This window comes from Chionomys nivalis, chromosome 1, assembly GCF_950005125.1.
Source record: "Chionomys nivalis chromosome 1, mChiNiv1.1, whole genome shotgun sequence".
NCBI classification, from domain to species: domain Eukaryota; kingdom Metazoa; phylum Chordata; class Mammalia; order Rodentia; family Cricetidae; genus Chionomys; species Chionomys nivalis.
The window spans coordinates 19,886,113-19,912,590 of record NC_080086.1 but is presented as its reverse complement, the minus strand read 5'-3'; the positions used below and the strand labels follow the sequence as shown (position 1 = coordinate 19,912,590).

General features: G+C 36.9%; 1 protein-coding gene across 1 annotated transcript; it reads right to left on the bottom strand.

The window, feature by feature from the left end:
* Positions 1 to 296: 296 nt before the first annotated feature.
* Positions 297 to 11,226, bottom strand: Klrk1 (killer cell lectin like receptor K1). Its single transcript, XM_057784406.1, has 8 exons — positions 11,193 to 11,226; positions 9,762 to 9,869; positions 7,279 to 7,317; positions 6,544 to 6,636; positions 6,093 to 6,128; positions 5,227 to 5,378; positions 3,513 to 3,616; positions 297 to 768 (listed from the first exon to the last, which is right to left on the bottom strand). The coding sequence occupies exons 2-8, from the start codon at positions 9,865 to 9,867 to the stop codon at positions 651 to 653; spliced, it is 648 nt and encodes a 215-aa protein (XP_057640389.1). The 5' UTR covers positions 9,868 to 9,869; positions 11,193 to 11,226; the 3' UTR covers positions 297 to 650.
* Positions 11,227 to 26,478: the final 15,252 nt, after the last annotated feature.

The window sequence follows — 26,478 nt, the reverse complement described above, 5'->3', positions numbered from 1 at the left end:
GTGAAACAAGCCATGTATTTTCAAAATACAATGGTGAGGCTGGTCTTCAAATAGACATTATCATTTCAACAGGAAACACAAGAAAAAAGGGGTAGGGGAGTCCCAAGAAAACACAAAAAAATCAGAAGGTGAGCTCCATGCAATCTTCAAGATCCAAAAGCAATCCTTGCCGTTACTCAAACCGTGCCCGCCCAGACAGAAGCCTGCTTTCTTGAACCACTGGGATAGCAACATTGCTGGCAACAGTGTCCACTACCCTGTGGTACTGCGGCAGCCCCATTCAGTGTGCTGTTTTCTACAGTGCTGGGTTTAAACTGCCAGAGTGCTATGGGGTTGCCCTCTCCTACTCTCTCAGCTCTCTCATGTGTTGGTCCCATTTTGAAATCGAGGTTCCTCCTTGCCTCCTTCCCCACATTCTAAGCAGATTGGAGAAAGGTGTGAATGGCCGCCTTGATGATCTTTGAGTTAGTGTCCTTTGTTTTATGGGAAACAGAATGTTCATCTAATTGTTCTGTGGCTTGTTTCTGGAAGGAGAAGGCCTGCTGTTTTGTCTTGCATGTATGTTCGGTCTCTTTTTCTTTTAGTCCCAGTTTCTCCTGGTATAATCCCTTCTCTTGTCCTGGCTGTTGCCAAGATAGTTAATGAAGTCCTTACACTGCCTTCTTCATACAGATGTATGTGTTTAGAGCTGAGCAATCTTCTGTGTAGGCCTTAAAGCTGGAGCCATAGACAGCACAGGATCCTCTCTGCATTTCTACCAATGTTAACCTAGGAAAGAGAGAACATCATGTGACATGCAGACTTGGCATGATGAAGGATATAAACATGGAATCTTATTTATAGAATTTGAATGTGGGAATTTCAAATATATTTTAGATCATTTTAGTAGCATGTTTAGCCCTCTTAATTATTTTTCACTTTTTATTAAGAAATTTTAAATACAATCTTTTCTCATTTTGCATAGCTATCCTTGTTCCTCCCCTTCTCCTGATTCCTCCACCTTCCCCCAACCCCACCTCCCTATCCACTCCTCAGAGATGGTAAGAATTTCCATGGGGAATCAACAAAATCTGATATTTCACTTCGAGGCAAGACCAAGGTCCTGTCCCCGTATCCAGGCTGAGCAAGGTATACCACCAAAAAGAATGTAGACAGTGAGGGACAGAAAGGAAAGAGATATCTTGATTAAGGGAGCCATTAAAGGGCTATGGAGAGCCATAGTACTAGGGAAATTCCTAAGAATCCTCTAGGATGACCCCAGCTAAGACTCTAAGCAACAGTGGAGAGGATGCCTAAATTGACCTTCCTCTGTAATCAGATTGATGACTACCTTAATTGCCATCATAGAACCTTCAACCAACAACTGATGGAAGCAGACACAGAGATCTACAGTGAGGCACTTAGCCAAGCTACCTGAGGTCAGCCCAAGGGAGGAAGGAGCAATAATATGAGCAAAGGGGTCAAGACCATGATGGTGATACCCATAGAAACAGCTGGTCTGTGCTCGTGAGAGCTGATTGACTCTGGGATGATAGAGGGTGAACCTGAATAAGACCAAATTAGGCCAACTGAATGTGGGAGACAGTTGTGAGGCTTGGATAGTCTGTAGGGCCACTGGCAGTGGGACCAGGATTTATCCCTAGTGCTTGAACTGGCATCTAGCTTTCTTAACTTACACCACATATACAAAATAGAGTCAATTCAGATAGTAAAAATAAAAGTAATATATATATATATTTATTTATTTAAATTTTTGTTCCTGTTATTGTTTTGTTTTTGTTTTTTGAGACAGTGTTTCTCTGCTTAGCCATGGCTGTATTGGAATTCTCTAAATAAACCAGGATGGCCTTGAGCTTAGCGATCTACCTGCCTCTGCCTCCAGAGTGCTGGGATTAAGGGCATGTACCACTTCTGCCCAAGTCTTTTTTTTTTTTTTTTTTTTTTTTTTTGGTTTTTCGAGACAGGGTTTCTCTGTGGTTTTGGAGCCTGTCCTGGAACTAGCTCTTGTAGACCAGGCTGGTCTCGAACTCACAGAGATCCGCCTGCCTCTGCCTCCCAAGTGTTGGGATTAAAGGCGTGCGCCACCACCGCCCGGCCTTCTGCCCAAGTCTTGTACTCATATCAGAAATTAATCACCTCAGAATTATAAATTCTCTCTCTATACACCTTAGTAAAAAAGCTTCAAAATACTTATTTGATAATAGATATTTTTATTAGAACTAAACTTAGAATTAAATTGCTGTAGTGTTTTTTGTAAAAATAAGCAATATATAATATGTACAATATATAATACATACAATTATACATCATAAATATATAATTATATAATATATAAAATATATAATATAAATATCATAATGATTAAATTGTACAGAATTGTCCATAGTCTACAAATAGATCCTGTGCCATTCTGAATAAAGATGATCATCATTCATGGAATTCAGTATCTGTGGAGAAAGTGAGACTTTGGAATCAGTCACCCATGGCTACCAAGGGGTGACTGCATAAACAATATTATTTGTTAAACAATCAAAAGTATTTGTAATATCCTCAACACACATCCACATGTATGCACATAAATGTACATGCATTTACATGCATGCATGTGTGTTGTGTATGTATGAGTGTGTGCACATGCATGTGTGTTGTATGTGGTGATGTAGCGTGGTATGTGTGCTCACACATGTTTATATTTGTGAATATGCATGTTTTACTTTTCTCTTGACATTGAAAATTCCACAGTTTAATACAATAAATGAACTTTTTCTTCTTTTAAAAAAAAGTTAGAAATAGAAGACCCAAGAAAATGATGTCGCTTCAGTGTGAAATTGAAAACTAAAAAGACAATGATTTGATGTTATCCTCATTTAACAGGAAGAGGTACGAAATATGATTTGTATAGATACAAAAGGTTGGTATCTGCAGGGACATTTCTATTAGAAAATTTCTCTTGTGGGTTTCAACCCAAGCACATTAAAGCATCTATTATTATTAATTTTTAAACTGTCACTATAATTGTTTGTATTATAGTGATACATGATAATGTGATACATGTAAATGTCGCATATTGATCATATAAAGGTATTTAGCAAATCTGGGCCTCATGCATTTGTTACATCTTTTCTGCCATTCTACAATAGAGTGACTACAGCTAGCAATAGTTACTTCATATTTTAAAATACCTGTAAGCATAAAAACAGAAAGGAGGCCTCTTGGGATGGAAAAGTAGTTTATTGTATGCCAGTTTTATCTGCATAATCCTAGTCACAAATAAAGGCTTCAGGCTTGTATCTATAAAATGGACATAATGTGATCTCTGTCTTTCTCAGTACTTAGCCCATAGTCATCAATTTATGCTAGTCTGCCATTCTCCCTGTGCTTTAAATTTAGGCTCTAAATATTTTTTCTAAATCTATTAGATTATGATAATACATCATATTGTGAAAATGAAACTGAAAAATGAGTTCTCTGAACAAATATCCAGCTCCAAACCCTGCTGGTTTGAGACTCACTCGTTGGATGAGAGAGTGGATCCATCTTCCCACTGCCAAGAGCCATTTGCTTGCATTTGGAATAGTCCCATCCAGTGGTATGACTTCACGAGCTTAAAGAAATCCTATTAGAAACCACAAGAAAAGTACAGATGAAACCCATGCTCAGAACATTAGAAACACAAAGCCACATCACTCACTTTTCACATGGGGAAGGATGCATTGTTCAGTGACCAGCTTAATTCTCATTTAGCCACAGGTGCTGGCAAAGTATCTTGACTCTCTTAATTTTTCTGTGTTTGGAAGTGGTCAAGAGTTGTGTGTTGTATATGCATATGAGTGTGCTGCAGCTCATTCTTCACACAGAAGGTAGGACAAGACACCCAGTACCTTCCTCTATTGTTCCCTGCCTTATTACCTTGAAACATGATCCCTCCCTGAAGCAAAAATTCACCTTTTCGCCTATGCTGTCTGGCCAGGAGCTTGGGAGATCTACTTGTCTCTAACCCCAGTGCTGGGGTTACAGACATGTGCAGCAATGCCTAATGGGTGCTGTGAGGTTTATATTTGGTTCTTAAGCTTTCAAAAGAAATATTTTAGCTCTATGAGTCCTCTCTCCATCTCCTACTTCCTCAATTTTTTTCAGTATTGTCTGGAGTGGGTATTAGAACATCTTCATGCTTCTTGTATGTTCTGGGTTCATGCTTGAGTGAGTTACCTACCCCATCTGTGTTTGCCAGTTCTAATCTTATAAATTAGACTCAACAAAAGGTTGAGTCATTTATTTATATTTACACAAGCCTAATTTTGTGATTTCTGTTCTGAAGTCAAGTCATTCTTTAAGCTATTCTGATTCACTTCTAATTCTAATAGTCTAACATATTTAACTGCATTTATGCCAATGTACAATTTCCACTTTGGTTCAGTCTGTGTTTTGAGTTTCATCATGAACTGAATGATTGCACAGGTAGCAATTCTATCTTGTCCACTAAATAATTGCATTTCATCAATGGAACAAGAAACAAACCCAGAAATGAAACTACAAAAGTGCCATTAATAAATTAATAAGTCCAGAATTCCACTTTATCTTCCAATATACACTCATTTTATGTATCTTGCAGTTAGGACATATTGATAGTGTTGTGGTTTAAAACATAAACTTTTGACTATGTTGAAGATAATACAAGGTGAACTCTGAAATTGTCCTCATACAACTCTATGCATAGTGTATATGGTGGGATAACTGACAGGATGGAAATGTTCAACCTCAGAGAGATTCTTACTGAAGATCTGTCATCAGATATGGACACAGAGTTCATGTTCCTGGAAAAGGTGCACGTAAGATTGGACATTTACTATACTGATCCTGATCAAAATTTCTTGAGTATCTTGTTCTCATCTGCTTAGAAATGTTACTCTGAGAATTTAAACAGCTACCATGTAAAAGGCAGCAAATGTGTGCTCAGCACAGCCAGGGAAGTTTTGTTTATCATGTTACTGTTAAACTTTCATAGTGTTGTGTATATTGGTTTGATCAATGTGGATGCTGGTGGTTTGATCAATGTGGATGCTGCCAGACAAGACTTTGATTTTCAGTAAAGATTTGCCATTTTAAAATTTTTCTCTCCAATATGGAAAGATTTGGGGGAGGGGAAGAATATGACCGACATATATTCAAATTTTAAAATTACTTTAAATAATTAAAAAAAGATTTAAAAGGAATTAAATATGTAACCTGGTCCTCTTTACTGTATATCTTCAAAAGGGTAGAATTTTGAGACAAACATGAAGCTTGGCTCTGGTTCCAGCTTTTGCTCTCATTAAAAAACTGGTAGCAGTTGTTTCTATAACATATCCAGTCGTTGGGGCATTGGGTACAGTGACCGTCTAGAAAGAGAACAGATGAGGTCTGTGCACACCTGCCTATTGAAGCAGATTTTATCTAGACAAGTTAAACACACTTCCTGTTACAACTCTGAAATTCTAAACAATTGCACCATTATAATATAAAGGGAGGAGAGACCCCAAATTAAGAATTTTCTACTATTTATTATTTGTTCTTTTATTTAAAATAGATTATTTTTATTTATTATGTTTTCAATATACTGAAAATTATTTTTTTCTCATACAATATATCCCCTCCCCTACTCCTTCTACTTCCTCCACTTCTCCTTTCCTCCAGATCCACTCCCTTTCTGTCTCTCATTAGAAAAGAACAGGCTTCTAATAGATAACACCAAACACGTCAAGGTAAAATATAATAAGATGAAGTAAAAACTATCATTGATTCATTATTGTTTTCAGATAGGGCCTCACGGAACCTATTCTGGCTTTGAAATCTCAGCACAGCCAAGGTTGGCTGTTAATGCCTGACCCTCTTGCCTAACCTGTGAAGTGCTAGAATTAAAGGAATATAGAACCATGACTATCTCTTCAGCCCATTACATGGCCCCCTAAGTTAAAAACAATAAAGTTTAGAGTGAACTATAGACAAAACCCCCAAATTCAGTTTTTCTCTCTTGAATGCCTTTGAATATGTGTTAAATCCTGGTATATATAGGTGCCTCCAATTTGTGTTTAATATTAAAAAGATTCACTCACCTCTTGAAGAAATTGGAACCTCGTTGTTGCATAACACTATCAAAATAATTATAATTTTTAAAAGTTAGTAACTTCTACTGCAAACGAAAGTGACTTTTATGTTTTTAGAACAGCAACACTACAATAAAAATGCTTTCACCATTGCTGCTGCTGTGTGTGCTTCTATGCTTGTTTTATCTTTTACTTTTTAAACTGTGTGTGTGTGTGTGTGCCCTGTGGGTGCATGCAGGCATGCGTGTGAGGGCACATATGTGCCATGGAGTAAGTATCAAGGTCAAAGAACAACTTTGTGGCATCAGTTCTTCCTCCTTTCTGAGGTTTCTGGGGATCGAACTCAGTTCGTTAGTCTTATGTAGAAAATATCTTTATCTGGCTGAGCCATCTTTATGGTTCCCGGTGTGTTTCTGAAGTCTAATCAAGGTAACATATTACACCCCATTGATTAACTTACAAGTTATGAAAATGGTAAACCATATCAATGTGATAATGAGGAAGCGTACTGCCATGGCTGCAGCAATGATTCGGCTAACGAACAACGGAGATACTGTCAAAGAAAAACAGGAAAAGTCAGAGCAAAAGGAAATCTAATGACCCTGGTGGTTTTCTGTTTAGTATAAATGCCCATATGCATCTTTATGAAAAGGTAAAGGAAGTGCTTTTCCTTAAACAGCCTAAATACTCTACAAATAACTTAAATATGAGAGTACAAAATGTGGTATCAACTCCCATGTTTCTTTTCAAGTTTTCTAAACTTTTTTTTTTTTAAGACAAAGTCTATGTAGCCCCAGACTGTAGAGAAATTTGCAATTCTCAATCCTCAGATCCTGAGTGGTGGGATTACAGATTATGGTACTATTTTCTGCTCTGAGAATAAATCACCTTTCTCAATTTCATTTTCTATGTAGATATACAAGAGTTATTAAATATGAATACTCTTATAATCATTATAAGAGAATACTCTTATTGCATTTCAGGTATTAGTAAAATAATCTGCATGTTTTTGTTAGGACAATATTCAAGGATTGTGCTATATTTTGACATATAAAGAGGTCAAATTGCATAAATACTTGTATTCACTTTCATTGATATTTGCACAAAGTCTATTAATAGACTTAATTTTCTCAGTGGATATTTCAATTGTATGTTAAGTTTTAGTGTTAGAAATGGTAATATGTTTCATACTCACTTTTGAGTTCTCTTATAGGGAAGTTTCTTCTTATGATACCTAGTGTATAAAAGGGTATATCCATGTTACATTTTCTAAGGATTGAAAATTTCAGTACACAAAGTTTACACTAATTTAACAGTAGCACAAATAAATTAAATTCTCTGCTCAGTTGCATCTTCCTTGGTAGTTAAGATTATTAAGTTTTAATGTATAACTGTAGTATGCAATATTTTTGTTTTTATTTCCTTTTATGAATAAGTTAAGTAATTTTTACTTATATTTAAATATTTTTTTATTTCTTTGGTGCTTTTTTTTGTTTGTTTTTTTAAGTCAGGTTACTTACTTAAAGTACTCACATACTTCTTGGTTGGCAAATATGAAACCATACCTTGTCATATATTTTGTGTGCATATGTTTCAGATATTATTTATATTTATGATGTCTTCACAGAGAGGAAATGGCTTAATTTTTCCAGGTTAATTTGTTCAAACTTCCCTCTATGAGTCACATTTTTTAGATATGAATAAAATGCACTTATAATAATGTCATTTATTTTCTATTATTTGATTCATTTAATTTTTGTGTATATGGTATTTGTTGAAAAAGAGATTTACAGGAGATAGTTGTTGTAGAATGCACACTGAATTTTTCTGCACTCCTTATAGAATAAACCTGTGCCCTGTCACTTATATAAAGTAGGTTAATTAGCATATTATGGCTCTACTCTATTTTCATTATTCACACATCTACCAATCATTCTGCCCATTGCATACATGTGCAACTTTCACACTTTCATGAAATGCTTGAATATTTCATAGCGCCGATCCTTGACAGTACATTTCCTTTCCAGAGAAGTATGGGTATGATAGCACTTCATTTGTGCCTTAAGACTTTAAATGAAGGACTGAAAAGTTGTCTCATCAGTTAAGAGTGCTCACTACTCTTCCAGAGTTCTGTTCCCAGCTCACAACAACCTGTGCTTGCACCACCTGAAGATTTTGACACCTCTTCTGGCCTCCATGGGCACCTGCACTCACATGTGTACACACACACACACATGCACACACACAGAAATAAAAATAATAACAATTATTTTTAACAAAAACTTAAAATGAGCTTTTCAAGAATGTGAAACTATTGAACTATTGTCTATTGACATCTTAATAGAATCATGCTGTGTACACACAAAGATTTTATTTGTAAGATGCTGTCTTTATTTTTGAATACTTTCTATTTCCATTCTGTGTGCTTTATTCTTTGTTCATTAGCAACTTGAAGTAACAAAGTCATTTCTAAATTACTTTTAATATAAAAGTTTATTTTTACCTTTAAAAAAAACTTTGTCTAGAAAATTTTCTACCATTATAATTTGTTTATATTTTATTTAGGAAAGTAATTGATTTCAATTTGTGTCTTAATTTTTAGTCAAGTCTACATTCAAATTCTATTTCCACTAATTTTAATATTTAGGGTGTATCTATTTGCAAGTTTTCAAATATCTTGATTTATAACTTTTACAAATATGTTAGTTTTGCTTTTAAATTCTGATGTGATCAATATCATATTTTAAATTTTTCTTGAATAGTAATTTAGCAGCATCTAAATAATGTTCAACAATGTGGTAACATTATTTTTGCATTTCAATAATTACATCGAAACATACTTCTAATACTTCATAGTATAATAAGGTATTTTTGTATATATTCTATGTGTTTATACATTCATACATATATTAAAATCATTTATGTTTATAGAAATTTGAAGATCAATGTCTCAAAATGAGAATTTGTACTGAATTTTATTAAATGCTTTTTCAACATCATGTACACAATTACTTAAGCCTACACCTTTGTTTATTACATATCACATGATTGAATTCCTAAAATGACCTCTTTAAAATAACTTTTGTTAATAACATATTGTTTAGTTTTTAATATTTCTTTTAAAATAACTTATTCTATTTTATTTCTTGAGACAGTGTCTCATTTAACCAAGTTGACCTTGAATTCTTTACTGCTAAAGATAATCTTGACATCCCAATTCTCTTGCCTCTACTTACCAAATCCTGGGCTAATAGGCATGTGTGATCACACCAGGCTTTGCATAAAACACTACAAACTCTAATATCAGTAAAACTCTGACTTGAAAACAATTTGAGCAGAGACTGTCTCCACTACATTCAGAAAGGTCTTTGAAAAGTGCTACAATTTATTGCTCCTATAATGTTTAAAAAGATAGCTGGATGGTTTTAAAAATTTCTTTTCTATGGTTTATTTATAGATATTCTTCCTTCAAGGTAGACTACCCTCAAAATTCTTGTTTCATTTGTTCTTATAAGTTATCTCATCACCTGTAACTTGATTTTACTTCCTAATATTATTTTAGAGCAAATACACCTTACTCTCCTGATAAGGTAAGAACAAGCATTGTTGCTGACAATAGCATGGTTTCTACATTCACGTCAGTCCATCAGGAGGAGACAAAAGGAACCCGAAACTTACCATTTTCTCTGGGTTGACTGGTAAGTAGTGCCGATCTTTGTTTCTGCTGCCCTGGAGAAGCATCCCTGTTTTTTGGCCTGGGTTTGTAATTATGGTATTTGCTCATCTCTGGAGAAAACAATTCAAGCTGAAACAAGTCCATGGCCTTTCTGCCATTTGAAAGGTATATTGTACCTTTCAACATACATCCCATAAGCATTCTTTTAAGAATCAGCATGAGTGTCCTTTTGTTTTTTGTTATCTCATTATTAAGATGTTTATACTTCTTAACAGATATAATGTTCATTGCTTGGAATATCTGTGTTGACAAAATAATATGTGCATTTGAAATAGACTAATTCACAATGTAAAATGAAATCTAGCATCAAAGCAAGATTTATATAAAAAAGGAAATAAAAGAGGAAGATAGACTTATAATTACACCATACATACCTACAGATGTAATAATGATAAGCAGAAGTAATTTAAAATCTCTGTCTTGCTTCCTACATTGCAGAAAAATACCAACACATACTCTAGGGACATTATAGCAATTAAATGAAATGTGATGATCTTGATATCAATAATGCTAACTGCATACAAACAGTAAATCTAAAGTGTCAAATTTCTTGAGAGTCAGGAACACACAAAGACCTAAATAGTAGGCTCCAATGTCTCAGAATAAATATCACAGTCTTGCTTTTGAAGAAAGCAAGTTAAGCAAAGCCATTTAACTGTTTTTTTTTGATATTTCCATCATTGATTGAATCATTTTATAAAAGAAAAGACATTATCCATTTTCTTTTAGGCTTAAATATTAGCCCTAAAGATTGCTTGCACATAGTTCCATTATTAAGCTGATGAAAACAGTACTGCTTATTATGTTGGGTGAAAAATATGAATATCAGAGATATTCAGCTCGTTATTGTTCATTTAACATGATGTTAGCAATTGTAAATGATTCATAACGTTTTTAGAATAAGAAGAACTTTCAAAATTTATAGTCTATGCATTGCATAGTCTAGGATTCCATGAAGCTAATCCAGCAGTCTTTGTTTTTCTATTGGTAGAAAAGGAAATGAGAATCTGCAGAGACCATGGGCTGCTCCAATCAATCTAAACATGGAAAGCTGGGAAAGTCTGAATAAAACCTAGCTTGACTGATTCAAGTCCTCATGCCCTTAGCCCTTCTGACTTCAAGCCTTATGCCCTTTCACTATCTCTAGCTATCCTGCCATAAATGACTTCATAGCTGATGGTTGGTGAAGTAAAGGGAAAATTCCTTTCACATTCACAAAAAATCATTTTAAATATAATATAAACCTAATATGAAATAAACACAGCAAGGAGAGCAGTAAGTGGCTTCTCAGGCTTTACATTGTTTTGTATAGATGCTGGGTATGTTAGCGTTATGAAGCAGTAGACTTATACATTCACAATCACACTACATACCTGAACTGTACTGAGACGTTCGATCTCGAGTCGATGTCATCGTGTGATGAGTATGACACATTTACTTCAGGAACAGATCCAGATTCTGGGGTTTGTTATATAATTAATTGACTATTTGCTTTGAGACTTTGTGTCTCTATGCAGCCCTGGTTATCCTAGAACTCATAATATAGACCAGACTGGCTCAGATTTTCCAGATTTACCCCGTGTCTGCCTCATGAGTGCTGGAATTAAAGACATGTGCCACCACTCCTGGCTCTGGTCCAATTTCTGTAATGCCCAAAGGACTCTTGAACAAATAAGGTAGATTATACAGGATTTGTTCTACTATCTTTGTACTGAGATGAAATATTGGAAAAGTAAAATACAGAAAAAATTCCCTTAAACGTGAAATAATGAAAATGACTGCTCCTCCAAGACTAGGAGAAATTAACTAACATTTTTATTGTAAAATAAAGACTCACTGTTTCTAAATACCACAAAAATATAATAAATATTTTAATTCACTTACATTGAGATATTTGATAAAAATATTTGATTTCCTGATGTATAACATTAGCATGTACAATTTTCTGTTTATAATTTTTATTTGGTGATGCACATTTTTTGTAAGATAAATTCATGTCAGATACATGGAATTTTTGTGATACATTTTCTTGTTATCTTTTAGTAATATTCCATTTATTACCATCAATAAAATGTTACTATTTTCATCAACAATTATATATATGTTTTTATTGTAACATTTTATATTATTTATCAGTGTTCCCAGAGAGTAGCTATTTAATAAATAGTGCTTGGATTTTAAAAATGGATATTATTTATATTTGATTATGATAATTGGATGAAATGGATACAAGTTGCCTCTTCTTGACTGTGAAGTTGTATTATCTCAGAAGCAAAAGCACTTTCATAGATATGAGAATTCTCATTCAAATGTTACCCTTCTAATCCGCAAAACAGATTTTGCTTAAGAGGTACGGCTTCTTACCTCAACACCACAACTTCTTACTCTTCAGTCCACGCGCCCTGATAATAGACACTTGATACTATGTTAAAGAAAATATTAACACCACAGATAAGAAAATTATTCTTTTCATTCAGCAATTCTACTTGAACACTTAGGCTAGAATTACCTTACAGTGTAAATAGTTATAGAACTTCCCTAACTTGACACAGAACTCCCATTTCCTGGAAAACAGTTGTTAGAAACACATGCATAAGCATGCACACTCACAGACCTGGGCAAAGAAGGGAGGTCCTGTGTCTTGTGAACTAAAGCCTTCTACTCACCTAGAAAAGGTGGTCTTGTCCCTGGCAATGGTTTGAAACTGAAAGTAGAGATAGCTGGGTAATTTCTGTGTCTGAGACTGACAATGTAGAAGTGAGTCTCTTCTTCCTGTGAAGAACACCACACAGCCACAAAACTTGTCTATTTCTTGTGCACACATAATTTGACTTATATGGTGAATGAGGTTTGATCATAGTTTTCAGATAAATGTCAGGTGCAAAGACCATTTTAGGACTTGAAAAGGATGATTTTAATGGCAAAAAGTAGCGTGGAGTTATATAAGATGGGAATGAAAAGTAAAAATAATAGAAAACATGATTTTCAATCTCTGTTTCAAATTAAATAGGGAAATTTTTTTTAAGATTTTTTAAAATTTATTTATTAAAAGTTTCCACCTCCTCCCCTCCTCTTATTTCCCTCCCACTCCCTCACTCCCTCTCCCCCTCCCTCTCCAGTCCTTAGAGCAGTCAGGGTTTCCTGCCCTGTGGGAAGTCCAAGGTCCTCCCTGCTCCATCCAGGTCTAGGAAGGTGAGCATCCAAACAGACTAGTCTCCCACAAGGCCAGTCCATGCAGTAGAATCAAAATTCAGTGCCATTGTCCTTGGCTTCTCAGTCAGCCCTCATTGTCAGCGACATTCAGATAGTCCAGCTTGATCACATGCTCCATAAGTCCCAGTCCAGCTGGCCTTGGTGAGCTCCCATTAGATCAGTCCCATTGTCTCAGTGGGTTGACGCACCCCTCGAGGTCCTCACTTTCTTGCTCATGTTCTCCGTCCTTCTGCTCCTCATTTGGACCTTGGGAGATCAGTCCAGTGCTCCAGTGTGGGTCTCTGTCTCTATCTCCATCCATCGCCAGATGAAGGTTCTATGGTGATATGCAAGAAACTAGACATTAAAACTCTAATTACCCAAATTAAAAAATGGGGTATTGAAATGAACAGAGAATTCTCAACATAAGAACTTCAAATGGCCAAAAGACACTTAAGGTCATGTTCAACCTCCTTAGCGATCAGGGAAATGCAAATCAAAACAACTTTGAGATACCATCTTACACCTGTCAGAATAGCTAAAATCCAAAACACCAATGATAGCCTATGCTGGAGAGGATGTAGAGTAAGAGGAATACTCATCCATTGTTGGTGGGAATGCAAGGGTGCAACCACTTTGGAAATCAGTGTGGTGGTTTCTCAGGAAACTGGGAGTCAACCTACCTCAGGATGCAGCAATTCCACTTTTGGGAATATAACCAAGAAATGACCAATCAGACTACAAAAGCATTTGTTCAACTATGTTCATAGCAGCACTATTTGTAAAAGCCAGAACCTGGAAACAACCTAGGTGCCCCTCAATAGAAGAATGGATAAAGAAGGTGTGGCACATATATACTTTAGAGTTCTACTCAGCGGTAAAAAACAATGATATCTTGAAATTTGCACGCTAATGGATGGAAATAGAAAACACTTTACAGAGATAACCCAGCCTCAAAAAGATGAATATGGTATGTACTCACTCATAAGTGGATTCTAGCCATAAACAAAGGACATTGAGCCTATAGTTCGTGATCCTAGAGAAGCTACATAAGAAGGTGAACCCGAAGAAAATCATATATTTATCCTCCTGGATATTGGAAGTTGACAAGATCGTTGGGCAAAAGTTGGGAGCAGGGGGTTGGGGGTGGATTGGGGGGAAGGGGAGATGGGGAGAGAGAAGGGAGAAGGGGAGGATTGGGGAGAGCTTGGGGGAATGGGATAATTGAGAGGGAAGAAGGGTGGATATAGGAGCAAGGAAGAAGTTATCCTAACCAAGGGAGCCATTTTAGGGTTGGCTAGAGTCTTGGCTCTAGAGGAGTTCCCAGGTGTCCAAGGGGATTTCCCCAACTAGTTCCGTGGGCAGCAGAGGAGCGGGTACCTGTACTGGCCTTATCCTATAGCCACACTGATGATTATCTTGCATATCACCATAGAACCTTCATCCAGGAAAATGTTTTAAATGCTTTACTCGCCCTGTGCAGAAGCTTTGATTCATTTTTTTTCTTTCTTTCTTTTTTTTGGGGGGGAATCAAGTTTGTTGCATTGTGTAAGTTGGAAACATGGCATGGGACCTAATTTACTGATCATGCACAGAAACTCACACACATAAGTTATATGCATGCTGTGGAACAACCTTTTTTCCTTTTTTTTTTTTTTTTTTTTTGACAGGGTTTCTCTGTGGTTTTGGAGCCTGTCCTGGAACTAGCTCTTGTAGACCACCACATCCGCCTGTCTCCGCCTCCCGAGTGCTGGGATTAAAGGCGTGCGCCACCACCGCCCGGCTGGAACAACCTTTTTTATACACTGTGAATATGTGTTCTCATTGGCTTAATAAGGAACTAAATGGTTGATAGCTAGGCAGGTCAAGGTTAGGCAGGACTTGTGGACAAAAGGAGAGCATGAAGAAGTTGGGATGAGTCATGAGGAGTTGCCAGCAGATGTATTGGAAGCAGGAGATGAATGTGCCATGCTGAAAAAAGGTACCATCAAATGGTAGAATGTAGGTAAGAAATATGGGTTAATCTGGAATTTATAATTAATAATAAGTCTTTGTGGTTATTTTGGAGTGAGCTTCCAGGAGAGAGCTGATCGGCAGTCCCTATGAGAAAACACACATACATATGTGTATATAATGAATATATAATAATAAACCCATAAATGCTGATGATACATTTATGTGCATAGAAAATAAAGATAAGCTAATGTTCACATAACAGGACTAGTGTTAGCATAACAGTGTAGCATTAATTTACAAATGTTATCATATTGTTAAAGATGAATGATCAGCAGAAACAACCATGTTGTTAAATGTACAGTTAAACTAAAAGTAGAAGCATTGCAAAAACATCTGTGAGAAAATACAAGGAACGCCTGTGTGGAACTTGCTATGTAATTGTATAAGAAACATTAAAAGTAGCAAAATAAAAATTTGAGGTGCTTTTAAATATTTAGAAAGTTGTCAAGTATTCTAGCATGCTTTAGATGTTTGGTTCAATTCTAGTTGTAATTCTGGGTTTTGTTTTAGGAAAATCTCCAATAGGTATTAAGTACATAGCCAAGATCCAGGAAGCCACAACTGAAGAAAAAGTTGGTGACATTATTATTATTATTTATTATTTTGTTTGCACTTGCTGCTCTTTCAGAGGACTTTGGTTGGATTCCCATCACCCACATGGTGGAGTCTATAACTCTAGTTCCAGGAGAACTGTCATTCTCTTCTGGACTCTGCATATATCAGGCACCCATATGGTACACATATATACATACATAACTGCAGATAAAACATTCATACACATGGAATGTTTTAATGTTTAAATTTTTTTGTGTTTAAAAAGCCATTTTATTTTTAAATTTAAAATAAATCATAATGAAATAATTTCCTCTTCCTCTTTCTTTTTTCCACACCCTCCCATGTTTCCATATCCCATTTGCTCCCCCTCAGTCATGTTTTTTGAATTGTGTTATCTATCTCTATCTATCTATCTTCTATCTATTATCTACACACATATACACACATAATGGATATATAAATGCAACCTGCTGAGTTTGTTTAGTGCACTTGTATGTACTTGATTTCAGGGCTGACCATGTGGTATTATTGTATAATAAATTAGGGAACACATCACTGAGGAAGACTATTTCCCCCTGCCCCACTCTCAGCCTTTTTTAGTTTCCTTTAGTTCATTGTCTGTTGTGAAATGTTAGTTCATGATATATTAAATTCCTGTATGCTATGGAATATTTGTTTTATGATGCAAAGATGTATTGCATTTTTTAATGTTACATTTGTGTAACTCTGTGAAGCTGTGTTATTTTGCCTACCTAAAACACCTGATTGGTCTAATAAAGAGCTGAATGGACAATAGTCAGGCAGAAGAAAGGATAGGCTGGGCTGGCAGGCAGAGAGAATAAATAGGAGGAGAAATTTAGGAAGAGAGGATCAAGGGTCAAGAGAATAAGAGAAGAATGTTAGGGGCTAGTCACCCAGTAACAGAGCAAGCCACGAAGAAATAAAGAAAGGTATATAGATTAGAGAAAGACAAAAGCCCAGAGGCAAAAGATGGTTGGGATGATTTAAGTTAAGAAAAGCTGGGTAGAAATAAGCCAAGCTAAGGGTAGTCATTTATAAGTAATAATAAGACTCCTTGTGTTTATTTGGGATCTCGGTGGTAGGCTCCCAAAGAGCAAAAGAGTGAAAACAACCAACTACGTTTTGGCATACCAATGAGAGGATATTAATATCTCCAGTGCCTGAGAAAGCAGAAAAAAAGATAATGTCTCCTTTAAGAAACTCTGTCACATAAAGCAGGGCAGTTAAACAGCCTTTTCCACAATTAATTGAAACAAAATACTAAGAAAAAAATGTGACAGTACAAGCATTGGCATTTTAGAGTTCTGGAGTTTGAATGTAATTCCTCATCAAACAAACCTCCCTCCAGGCAGCAAGCTTTAGGCCAGGTTTTCATGATCCAAGAAATGGGCAGAAGCAGTTACCAGAGCCCACAGAGCCAGCTCCAAGAGTCATGCGGAGGACATAGCTGTAACTTAGCAGATTAAAGTTTGCTCACAGGTTAAAAAAAAAGCTAAAAGATACGCATTAAAGAGGTCCAGATATTAAAATACCTCTAAAAAGGTTCAAGTGTGTTTAACCATGTCTGCATGTTTAAGAAAGAAAAAGTGTATAGTTATTAAAAGAAATAAAGAGTTCAGAAATAATAAAGTCATAAAAGTGAAAGTAATAAAAAATAAAAAGTCACACAATGATGGAAACTACACAGGGAATCTGGATCATATATAGTATTGTGTTGATTTAGAATTTTTTGATTGCTGAGACGCAAACAACAGCTGCTGGTAGACATGTTATTGTGAACAGGACTGCAAAGCTGAACCAACCTAGATATTTTGGGGATGACCTTAACTTTAAAAAAGAGGTCAAAAGTATTTGCTAAAGGAAATTAAAAAATGCTTTGGTAAAGCAGTTTTGCTTTTGTTTCTGCAGGAAACAAGAGGCTATGGATTTGTTCCAGGTTAATATGGATCAGGTTTGATCAGGGAAGACCTCCTGAGTCTTGACAGGTGATATATATCAATTAAGGTTACCAGTGGTCTTCCCAAGATTTTGCAGTTATCTCAATTTTCTCAGGCACCCTTAAAAATAACTTCACCTACAGACAACAAGAAGCTGTCTAGAGAAAAAGATGCCTACATTCCTAAGAGTTTGGGTGCGGGAAACTTTCGGTTATTTTGTGGGTCATGGGTGTTTGTTATAATTGAGAGGAATATAGGAATATAGGTTTAAAAGGCAACCATCAATCTCAGATATCTTGTATTGCCATTTATTTTGGTATAGTAAAACAAATTTAAAGTCATTTTTGTTATACTGTATATGTTCCTACTCTTGTTTGGTGCAATGTGTTTATATCACTTATTTGAAAATGCAATTATTCTAATTATTTAAGAAAAAAATTAGTAGTTAATCTATAGTAATCAAACGTAGTCACATTTGGTATGTTTTCAAGGTTAAACAGGTCTATTTTAGGCAGATGAGTTTCAAATACTTCAAAGACCTACAGAATATGGAATTTAATAAATTTATAGTTATTAAATTAATATTTTCATAAATTTATAAATTTAATAAGTTTAATAAATTAATATTTTTCATGACAATGAAACATATCTGATGGGCATCAATGAGACTCCACATGGAGTCTGCTTTCAATGTGAGAAGGCTAGCCATTTGGGCAAGAACCTTTTTGTCTTGACTGTTTACCATATGCTGTATAAACTGGACATGCAGATACACAGGAAAGTGACTACTGAACTTTTCTAAAACGAGTCAGGACTATCTTCAACATTACTGCTTCACAGAAATGTCTAGCAGACATTCTGCAGAAAAATAGGAGAGTGACTGCTGAACTATCCCAAAACAAGGTGGGACAGTTTTTCTTTCTTTCTTTTTTTTTTTTATTCTTTTTTAATTAAACTTTCCACCTGCTCCCCATTTCCCATTTCCCTCCCCTCCTCCCAAATATTGCCCCCTCCCCCCCTCCCCCCCTCTATCCCCACTCCTCTTCTCCTCCCCCCACACCATTCCCCCTCCCTCTGGATACTGAAGAGCAGTCCAAATTCTCTGCCCTGCGGGAAGACAAAGGTCTTCTATCTACGTCCAGGAAGGTGAGCATCTAAACAGGCTAAGCTCCCACAAAGCCAGTTCATGTATTAGGCTCGAAACCTAGTGCCATTGTCCTTGGCTTCTCATCAGCCTTTATTGTCTGCCATGCTCAGAGAGTCCAGTTTCAACCCATGCTTATTCAGTCCCAGACCAGCTGGCCTTGGTGGGCTCCCAATAAATCAGTTCCACTGTCACAGTGGGTGGGTGCATCCCTCGTGGTCCTGATTTCCTTGCTCATGTTCTCCCTCCTTCTGCTCCTCATTTGGGCCTTAAGAGCTCAGACCGTTGCTCCAAATTGAGTCTCTGTCTCTACCTCGATCCATCGCCAGATGAAGGTTCTAAGGTGATATGTAAGATATTCATCAGTATAGGATAGGGTCATTTCAGGTTCCCTCTCCTCAGTTGCCCAAGGTACCAGCTGGGGACATCTCCCTGGACACCTGCGAACCCCTCTAGAGTCAAGTCTCTTGCCAACCCTAAGATGGCTCCCTTAGTTAGGATATATACTTCGCTGCTCCCGTATCCACCCTTCCTATATCCCAACCATCCCAATACCCCGAGCTCCTCCCATCCTCCCCTTCTCATAATTTTTCAAATTTTCTGCCTCACTGAAAATTTGGCCAGATTCTCTAGACCTGTAGGCGGAAGATGGATGCTCCAAGGTTACAGATGAACTTTGTGTGACTCTCTAGGTAGTCAGATGTCTGTGCTAGGTAACAGTAAATGCTTCTGGAGTCTTTGAAGTATTTAAAGAGTTGCAGTTTTTCTTAGTTATGATAGAAAGTAATTTAGGTATAAAACTTTGGACTCGACTAAGCTAGATAGATAATGGGGCATTTTCTCTAAAGTTCTCAGACACAAATGGACTGAATATTGTAAATATAAGTTTTATTTGATAACTGTTTTTGTTGTGTGAAGTTTACTGTGTAAAAGTTAAAACCTTTCATTTTTATTTAGATAAAAGAGGAAAAATTGAATATAGTTAAAGATGTACTACATTCTTGTATGCTATGAAATATTTGTTTAATGATGCATGGATATGTTCAATTCTTTTATGTTACATTACTTTGCCAGCCTAAAACACCAGATTTGTCTAAAAGAGCTGAATGGCCAATAACTTGGAAGGAAAGGGATATACAGGGATTCCAGGTAGAAAGAATAAAAAGAATAAGCAAGAGAATAAAAGAGGAAAAAGAAAAGGAGGAAGTGAGGATGCAAGGAGTCAGCTACTCAGTTACATAGCAAGCCACAAAGAAAGAAGTAAAGGAAGGTATATAGAATAGAGAAAGATAAAAGCCCAGAGACAAAAGTTAGATGGGATAATTTAGGTTAAGGAAAGCTGACTATAAATATGCCAAGCTAAGACAGGACATTTGTAAGTCATAATAAGCCTCTATGTGTTTATTCAGGAACTGGGTGGTGGGACCCCAAGTAGTAATAAGTTAAAAAAAAAAACCTGAGCCAGGTGGTGGTGGCATATGCCTTTATTCCCAGCACTCAGGAGGCCGAGACAGGTGTATCACTATGAGTTCAGGGCCAGCCTGTCTACAAGAAGTAGTTCCAGGACAGACTTCAAGGGTACAGTGAAACCCTGTCTCAAAAAGCAAACAAACCCCCAAAACCTGACAACAATCTATGAAGGGACACAATGAGATTTTTGTGCTTGATGTCAGCACCATCTATAGATGTAGTTTTTCAGGTTCTGTATAGGCAACCATATTCCTGAGATGTCATGATTAAAGCTTCCTGTCATTTCAAAAAGAAACAATCTCACATCAGCTTTGCTGGGTCTTTGGCTCTTATAATCTTACTGTACCTACTTCCTCTATGTTCCTTGAACCTACATGGTGTGGGAGAATTGTCTGTATTCTGTCAATCATGTTATAAATAAATGCTGATTGGCCAGGCAGGAAATATAGGCAGGAAAACCAGACAGGAATTAGAAATGAGGTAATGAGAACAGGAGAATTCTGGGAAGGAGGAAGATGATTCCTCCCACTCCTGTCCAGATCACTGAAGCAGCAGGATGTGAGCTGCCCCACTGAAAAAAGGTACTGAGCCACATGGCTAACATAGATCAGAAAAATGGGTTAATCAAGATGTGAGAGTTAGCCAGCGAGAGGATAGAACTAATGGGCCAATCAGGTTATAATTTATAGAGACCTATGTGTGATTTTCTTTGGGGCTAAACAGTTGTGGGGTACCGGGTGGGACAAAAACCCCAACAACAAACAGGACCCTCATGTTACACCTACAAAGTACAATAATCATGATAATGGCAAGTTATCCATGAGAGTGCAACATTGGCACTCATATCTTGGTGATAGCTGAACCTGTAGCATTTAACATATGGATCACTCAAGAAGAGGGAAGTCCTGCCTGGTACTGGAACTCTAACCAGCTACCCAAGGATAGTAAGTTTTCAATACCAGTATATTTCCTAACTTCGTTCCAAACACCTATTCTTATACCCTCGGGTAAATGGAGCTCTCACATCTCATCAAAGAACCTTCTGTTTTTAACAATTAAGACATTTCAAGCAAGAGAAAGGATGATGAGATCAGAGACGAGCAAATTAAACAGGGAACATATAAAGACAAGAGGAAGTTACATGAATAGGTGAAAAATAGGAGATCCTTTTGCACACAAAGTGAGAAGTGAAAGAAAGTGGATTCAGCAAGGGCAGTTGAATCAGATTTGCAATTGAGGTGGATGTTTGTTGTGGGGGAGAGGGCTGCTTGTTTGTTCCAGCCATCCAGCTAGCTTAACCCTGAAATAACCACACAGAAATTATATTAATTAAATCACTGCTTGGCACATTACCTCTAGGCTCTTATTGGCTATCTCTCACATCTTGATTTAACCCATTTCTATTAATCTGTATATTGCCATGTGGCAGTGGCTTACCGGGAAAGATTCTAACCAGCAGTGTACATCTCAGGCAGAGGATCCATGGCTTCTCTGACTCTGCCTTCTTCCTCCCAGCATTCAGTTCTGTTTTCCCTGCATACCTAAGTTCTGCCTTATCAAAAGGCCAAGGCAGTTTTTTTATTCATTAACCAATGAAAGCAACACACAAACAGAAGGACCCCCTACACCAGATGTTGGTGTTCAGCGTTACTGGGTATCAAGACCTCATACTCTGTGCTAGGAACTGGAAGAAACTCCCACAGGAGGCAAGCCCTCAAACCGTCCTTACCAATGTAAAATACCATTCTTAAAACAAAAATAAAAAAATAAAAACACATTTTCCTACATATTGTGATTCTATTTATTTATTTATTAAAAATTTCCACCTCCTCCCATCTTCCCATTTCCCTCCCCCTCCCCCCTCTCCCCACTTTCTCTCCAGTCCTAAGAGAAGTCAGGGTGCCCTGCCCTGTGGGAAGTCCAAGGCCCTCCTTCTTCCATCCAGGTCTAGGAAGGTGTACATCCAAACAGACTAGGCTCCCAAAAAGCCAGTACATGCAGTAGAATCAAAACCCCGTGTCATTATCATTGGCTTATCAGTCCATCCTCATTGTCAGCCACGTTCAGAGAGTCCGGTTTGATCACAAGCTTGTTCAGGCCCAGTCCATCTGGCTTTGGTGAGCTCCCATTAGATCAGTACCACCATCTCCTTGGATGGACGCATCCCTCATGGTCCTGACTTCTTTGCTCATGTTCTTCCTCCTTCAGCTCTTCATCTGGGCCTTGGGAGCTCAGTCCAGTGCTTCAGTGTGGGTCTCTGTCTCTATCTCCATCCATCACCAGATGAAGGTTCTATGGTAATATGCAAAATATTCATCAGTGTGACTATGGGAGAAGGCCAGTTCAGGTACCCTCTCCTCTGCTGCCCAAGGACCTAGCTGGGGAAATCCCCTTGGATACCTGGGAACCCCTCTAGAGCCAAGTCTTTTGCCAACCCTAAAATGGCTCCCTTAGTTAAGATATCTTCTTCCCTGCTCCCATATCTGCCCTTCCTCCATCTTAACCATCCCATTTCCCCAAGCTCTCGCCAATGCTCCACCTTCTCCATTCTCTCTCCCCATCTTCCTTCCCCCCTCACCACCCCACCCCTGTGCTCCCAACTTTTGCCCAGTGATTTTGTCTACTTCCAGTTTCCAGGAGGATAAATATATGTTTTTATTTAGGTTCACCTTATTATTTAGTTTCTCTAGGATCACAAACTACAGGCTCAATGTCCTTTGTTTATGGCTAGAATCCGCTTATGAGTGAGTACATACCATATTCATCTTTTTGGTCTGGGTTATGTCACTCAGTAAAGCGTTTTCTATTTTCATCTATTTGCATGCAAAATTCAAGATGTCATTGTTTTTTACCGCTGAGTAGAGCTCTAAAGTATATATGTGCCACACCTTCTTTATCCATTCTTCTATTGAGGGGCACCTAGGTTGTTTCCAGGTTCTGGCTATTACAAATAGTGCTGCTATGAACATAGTTAAACGAATGCTTTTGTAGTCTGATTGGTCATCTCTTGGGTATATTCCTAAGAGTTGAATTGTGGGATCCTGAGGTAGGTTGACTCCCAGTTTCCTGAGAAACCGCCACACTGATTTCCAAAGTGGTTGCACATGTTTGCATTCCCGCCAACAATGGATGAGTGTTCCTCTTACTCCACATCCTCTCCAGCATAGGCTATCATTGGTGTTTTTGATTTTAGCCATTCTGACAGGTGTAAGATGGTATCTCAAAGTTGTTTTGATTTGCATTTTCCTGATCACTAAGGAGGTTGAACATGACCTTAAGTGTCTTTTGGCCATTTGAACTTCTGTTGAGAATTCTCTGTTCATTTCAGTACCCCATTTTTTAATTGGGTTAATTAGAGTTTTAATGTCTAGTTTCTTGAGTTCTTTATATGTTTTAGAGATCAGACCTTTGTCTAATGCAAGGTTGGTGAAGATCTTCTCCCATTCAGTAGGTTGCCTTTTTGTCTTAAGGACAGTGTCCTTTGCATTATAGAAGCTTCTCAGTTTCAGGAGGTCCCATTTATTCATTGTTGCTCTTATTGTCTGTGCTACTGGGGTTATACATAGGAAGTGGTCTCCTGTGCCCATGTGTTGCGGACTACTTCCCACTTTCTTTTCTATCAGGTTCAGTGTGGTCAGATTTATATTGAGGATTCTGATTCTTTAGACAATCCATCAGGTGCTTCTAATCCCGTGTTTCTATAGGACTTCAGAGAAGAACAGGATTTATCTACAGTAGGGATTATTGATGAGCTGTTGGCAGTAACAGTCTGAGTTTTGAGAATTTGAATAGACAGAAAATGTTGTGTAAGGGCTCCAAATCCAGGGCTACACAGTGGGATTCTATACAGTACTATGGCAACTCTAAATCTACTGTTCAGAAGAATTCACTCCATGTGACACTGTCCAATCTAGATTCATCACTTATAAGTTCATGCTCCTAACTAATGTATTATTGTGAGTCTATGCTTAGGTAAAACTGGATGTGCCCTATGGCTTGCCTAGTGATTCTGATGGCTGTGTTGCTTTTGTTACAGTAGCCTCTGGATTTTCCAGATCATCACACTAATGAGTGTCATCTGGCTTTCATCTTCAGATGTGAGGGCAGTTTCATGGCACATCTTTTTGAGAGCCATGCATTTTCTTCAAACAGTAATGTATAGCCTGAGCAGTCAGTAAAATACACTTATGAAGAGAAATTCTTCAAAATAAATACCTTAGTGAAACCACGCACAGAGCCAATACTGTTTTGCTATGAACATACTAAACACAACTGTGAAAATAATTTTTCAACAGTTTTTAGAGATTTTATTTATATGTGTAAGTATGAATATCCAACCATGTTTGTGAGTGTGTGCAGAGGACAAGAATGGGTATCAGATTCCTTACAGCTGGAATTTTCCAGGCCAAGTTGTAACTGTAGATACTAGTATTTGAACTCCAATCATCAGATTCAATACACAGCAAGTATCTAACTACTGAGCTGTCTTTCCAACCCTGGAAAGGAATCTTAAAGAGATGAGTGTGGTAGGTTAAAAATATTCATTAAATAAAGAAACATAGTGTTCAAGAAAATTCCTTTTTTTTTTTTTTCGGTATTGACTCCAAGGTTACTCTACAATCATCATGTGGGAATCACCACTGAACATTTGAGTAGCATTATTCTTGGTTTGTGGAATTGCAAAACAATGTGGCATAGCCTTTAGAAGATATTCTTTCCTACGAATTGAAAAGCCAAAAGGAATTCATGCATAAGTAGTAACTTGACTGCCCAAGTTCATGAACATATCTATTTGATGAAAAGGCATGCTTTGTGAACACCTTGAGTTAAAAACATTTGCAAAAAACCAACAACACAACAAACTATAAATCTTTCCTATTAGTTGAGATTAACCATCAAGATATAACTAAAGGTTTCCTTGGTCACTAACCTCTTGGAAACCAAGTTCTTCCTGTGAATACCACTGAAGCTAAATTGCCCTTTAGGGCGAGAAAGAGAGAGGCAGGCAGGAAGCTTACCCCAAGCTGTGAATCTAAAACTGGCTTATCAGAGGTTATCACTGGACACTTGCTCAGAAATGAAACTAACGGATGTGTGGTTATGGCTAAGTGCAAATTCTCAGCCTTTCCAGAGTTACATTTGAACTGATGAAAGACAAGAAACATTGACAGACTCTTAAATACATATGAACAAATAAATTATATAAAAAAGAACAGGAAAATTAGAGCTGAATCTTTGGATATGTGTGCCATATTGCAGTAGAAGTAAAATGGCACATGACAGCTAAAAGAGATGATTTGAAGAAATCTATTTATTTGTCTCTTTCTGACTAAGATCCCAAGCACTACTTAAAAGGGCAATCTTGTCTCACTCCTAATTTATGATACAATGTTTTTTCCACCTTTTATCATTAGTGTTGGCTACAGATCTTTATTATACTGAGTATGTTTTTTTCTTTGATTTCTTTCTCTAGCTCTTTAGGGCTATTACCATCAAGGAATGCTGAACTTTGTGAAAAACCTTTTGTGAGTTTATTGAGTCATGAGATTTCTATTTTTAAGCCCCTTTGTGTACTCTGTCACAGTTATTGGTTTTTGTATACCTAATTATTCTTGCATTGCTTAAATGAAGGAACATGATCGTGTTGTACACTCCTCTTAATGTGTCATTTAATTCAGTTTGCAAATATTTTGTTGAGATTTTCATCTGTATTTATTTAGAAATTTAGAGTATAGTTTTATTTTTTAATTGTTTGTGTAAGTCTTTATCTGTTTTTGGTTTCAGGGTTATGGTTTTTCATTTATGAGGATTTTGTAGGTTTAATTTTGGTAATTTCTTTATTTTTAGCATTTATTTTAACTTTTTGAGAATTTTGTATACAAGTACTTTATATCATTTCCACCTCACATTCTGTCTGCCACTGCTTCTCCCTGCTCCCCAATTCTCTCTCAATTCAAGACCACTAATTATATTGTTACACACATGTATATGTGCGCTGCACATATACATATGCTTATACAAAAAATGTCCTCATGAGTCCATTTAGTGTTGCTCATATGTGTATGTTTTTAGGGAAGAATATTTGGGATTAGATAACTTATTAGGGGACTCATCCCACAAGACCGATTCTCCCTTCTTTAGCAGTCATTAATAGACTGTAGCTCTTCATCTAAGGGTGAGGTCGTCTGAGATTTTTCACATTCACTTTGGGAGCAATATTGTTGAGAATTCATAGGTGTAACTCTGTTATATATAGGTAACAGGATCTCAGAGCACACATACAGGTTCTCTAATCCATACAATCTATAAGACACCACCATGTTA

Bases quoted from the DNA above. Each gene is read 5' to 3' on its own strand.
- Klrk1 (XM_057784406.1), bottom strand. From the start codon at position 9,867: ATGAGCAAATACCATAATTACAAACCCAGGCCAAAAAACAGGGATGCT. The intron at 7,318-9,761 runs GTAAGTTTCGGG...TTTATACACTAG, and splicing joins CAGTCAACCCAGAGAAAATG to GTATCATAAGAAGAAACTTC. The intron at 3,617-5,226 runs GTTACATATTTA...GGTTTCTAATAG, and splicing joins TATACAGTAAAGAGGACCAG to GATTTCTTTAAGCTCGTGAA.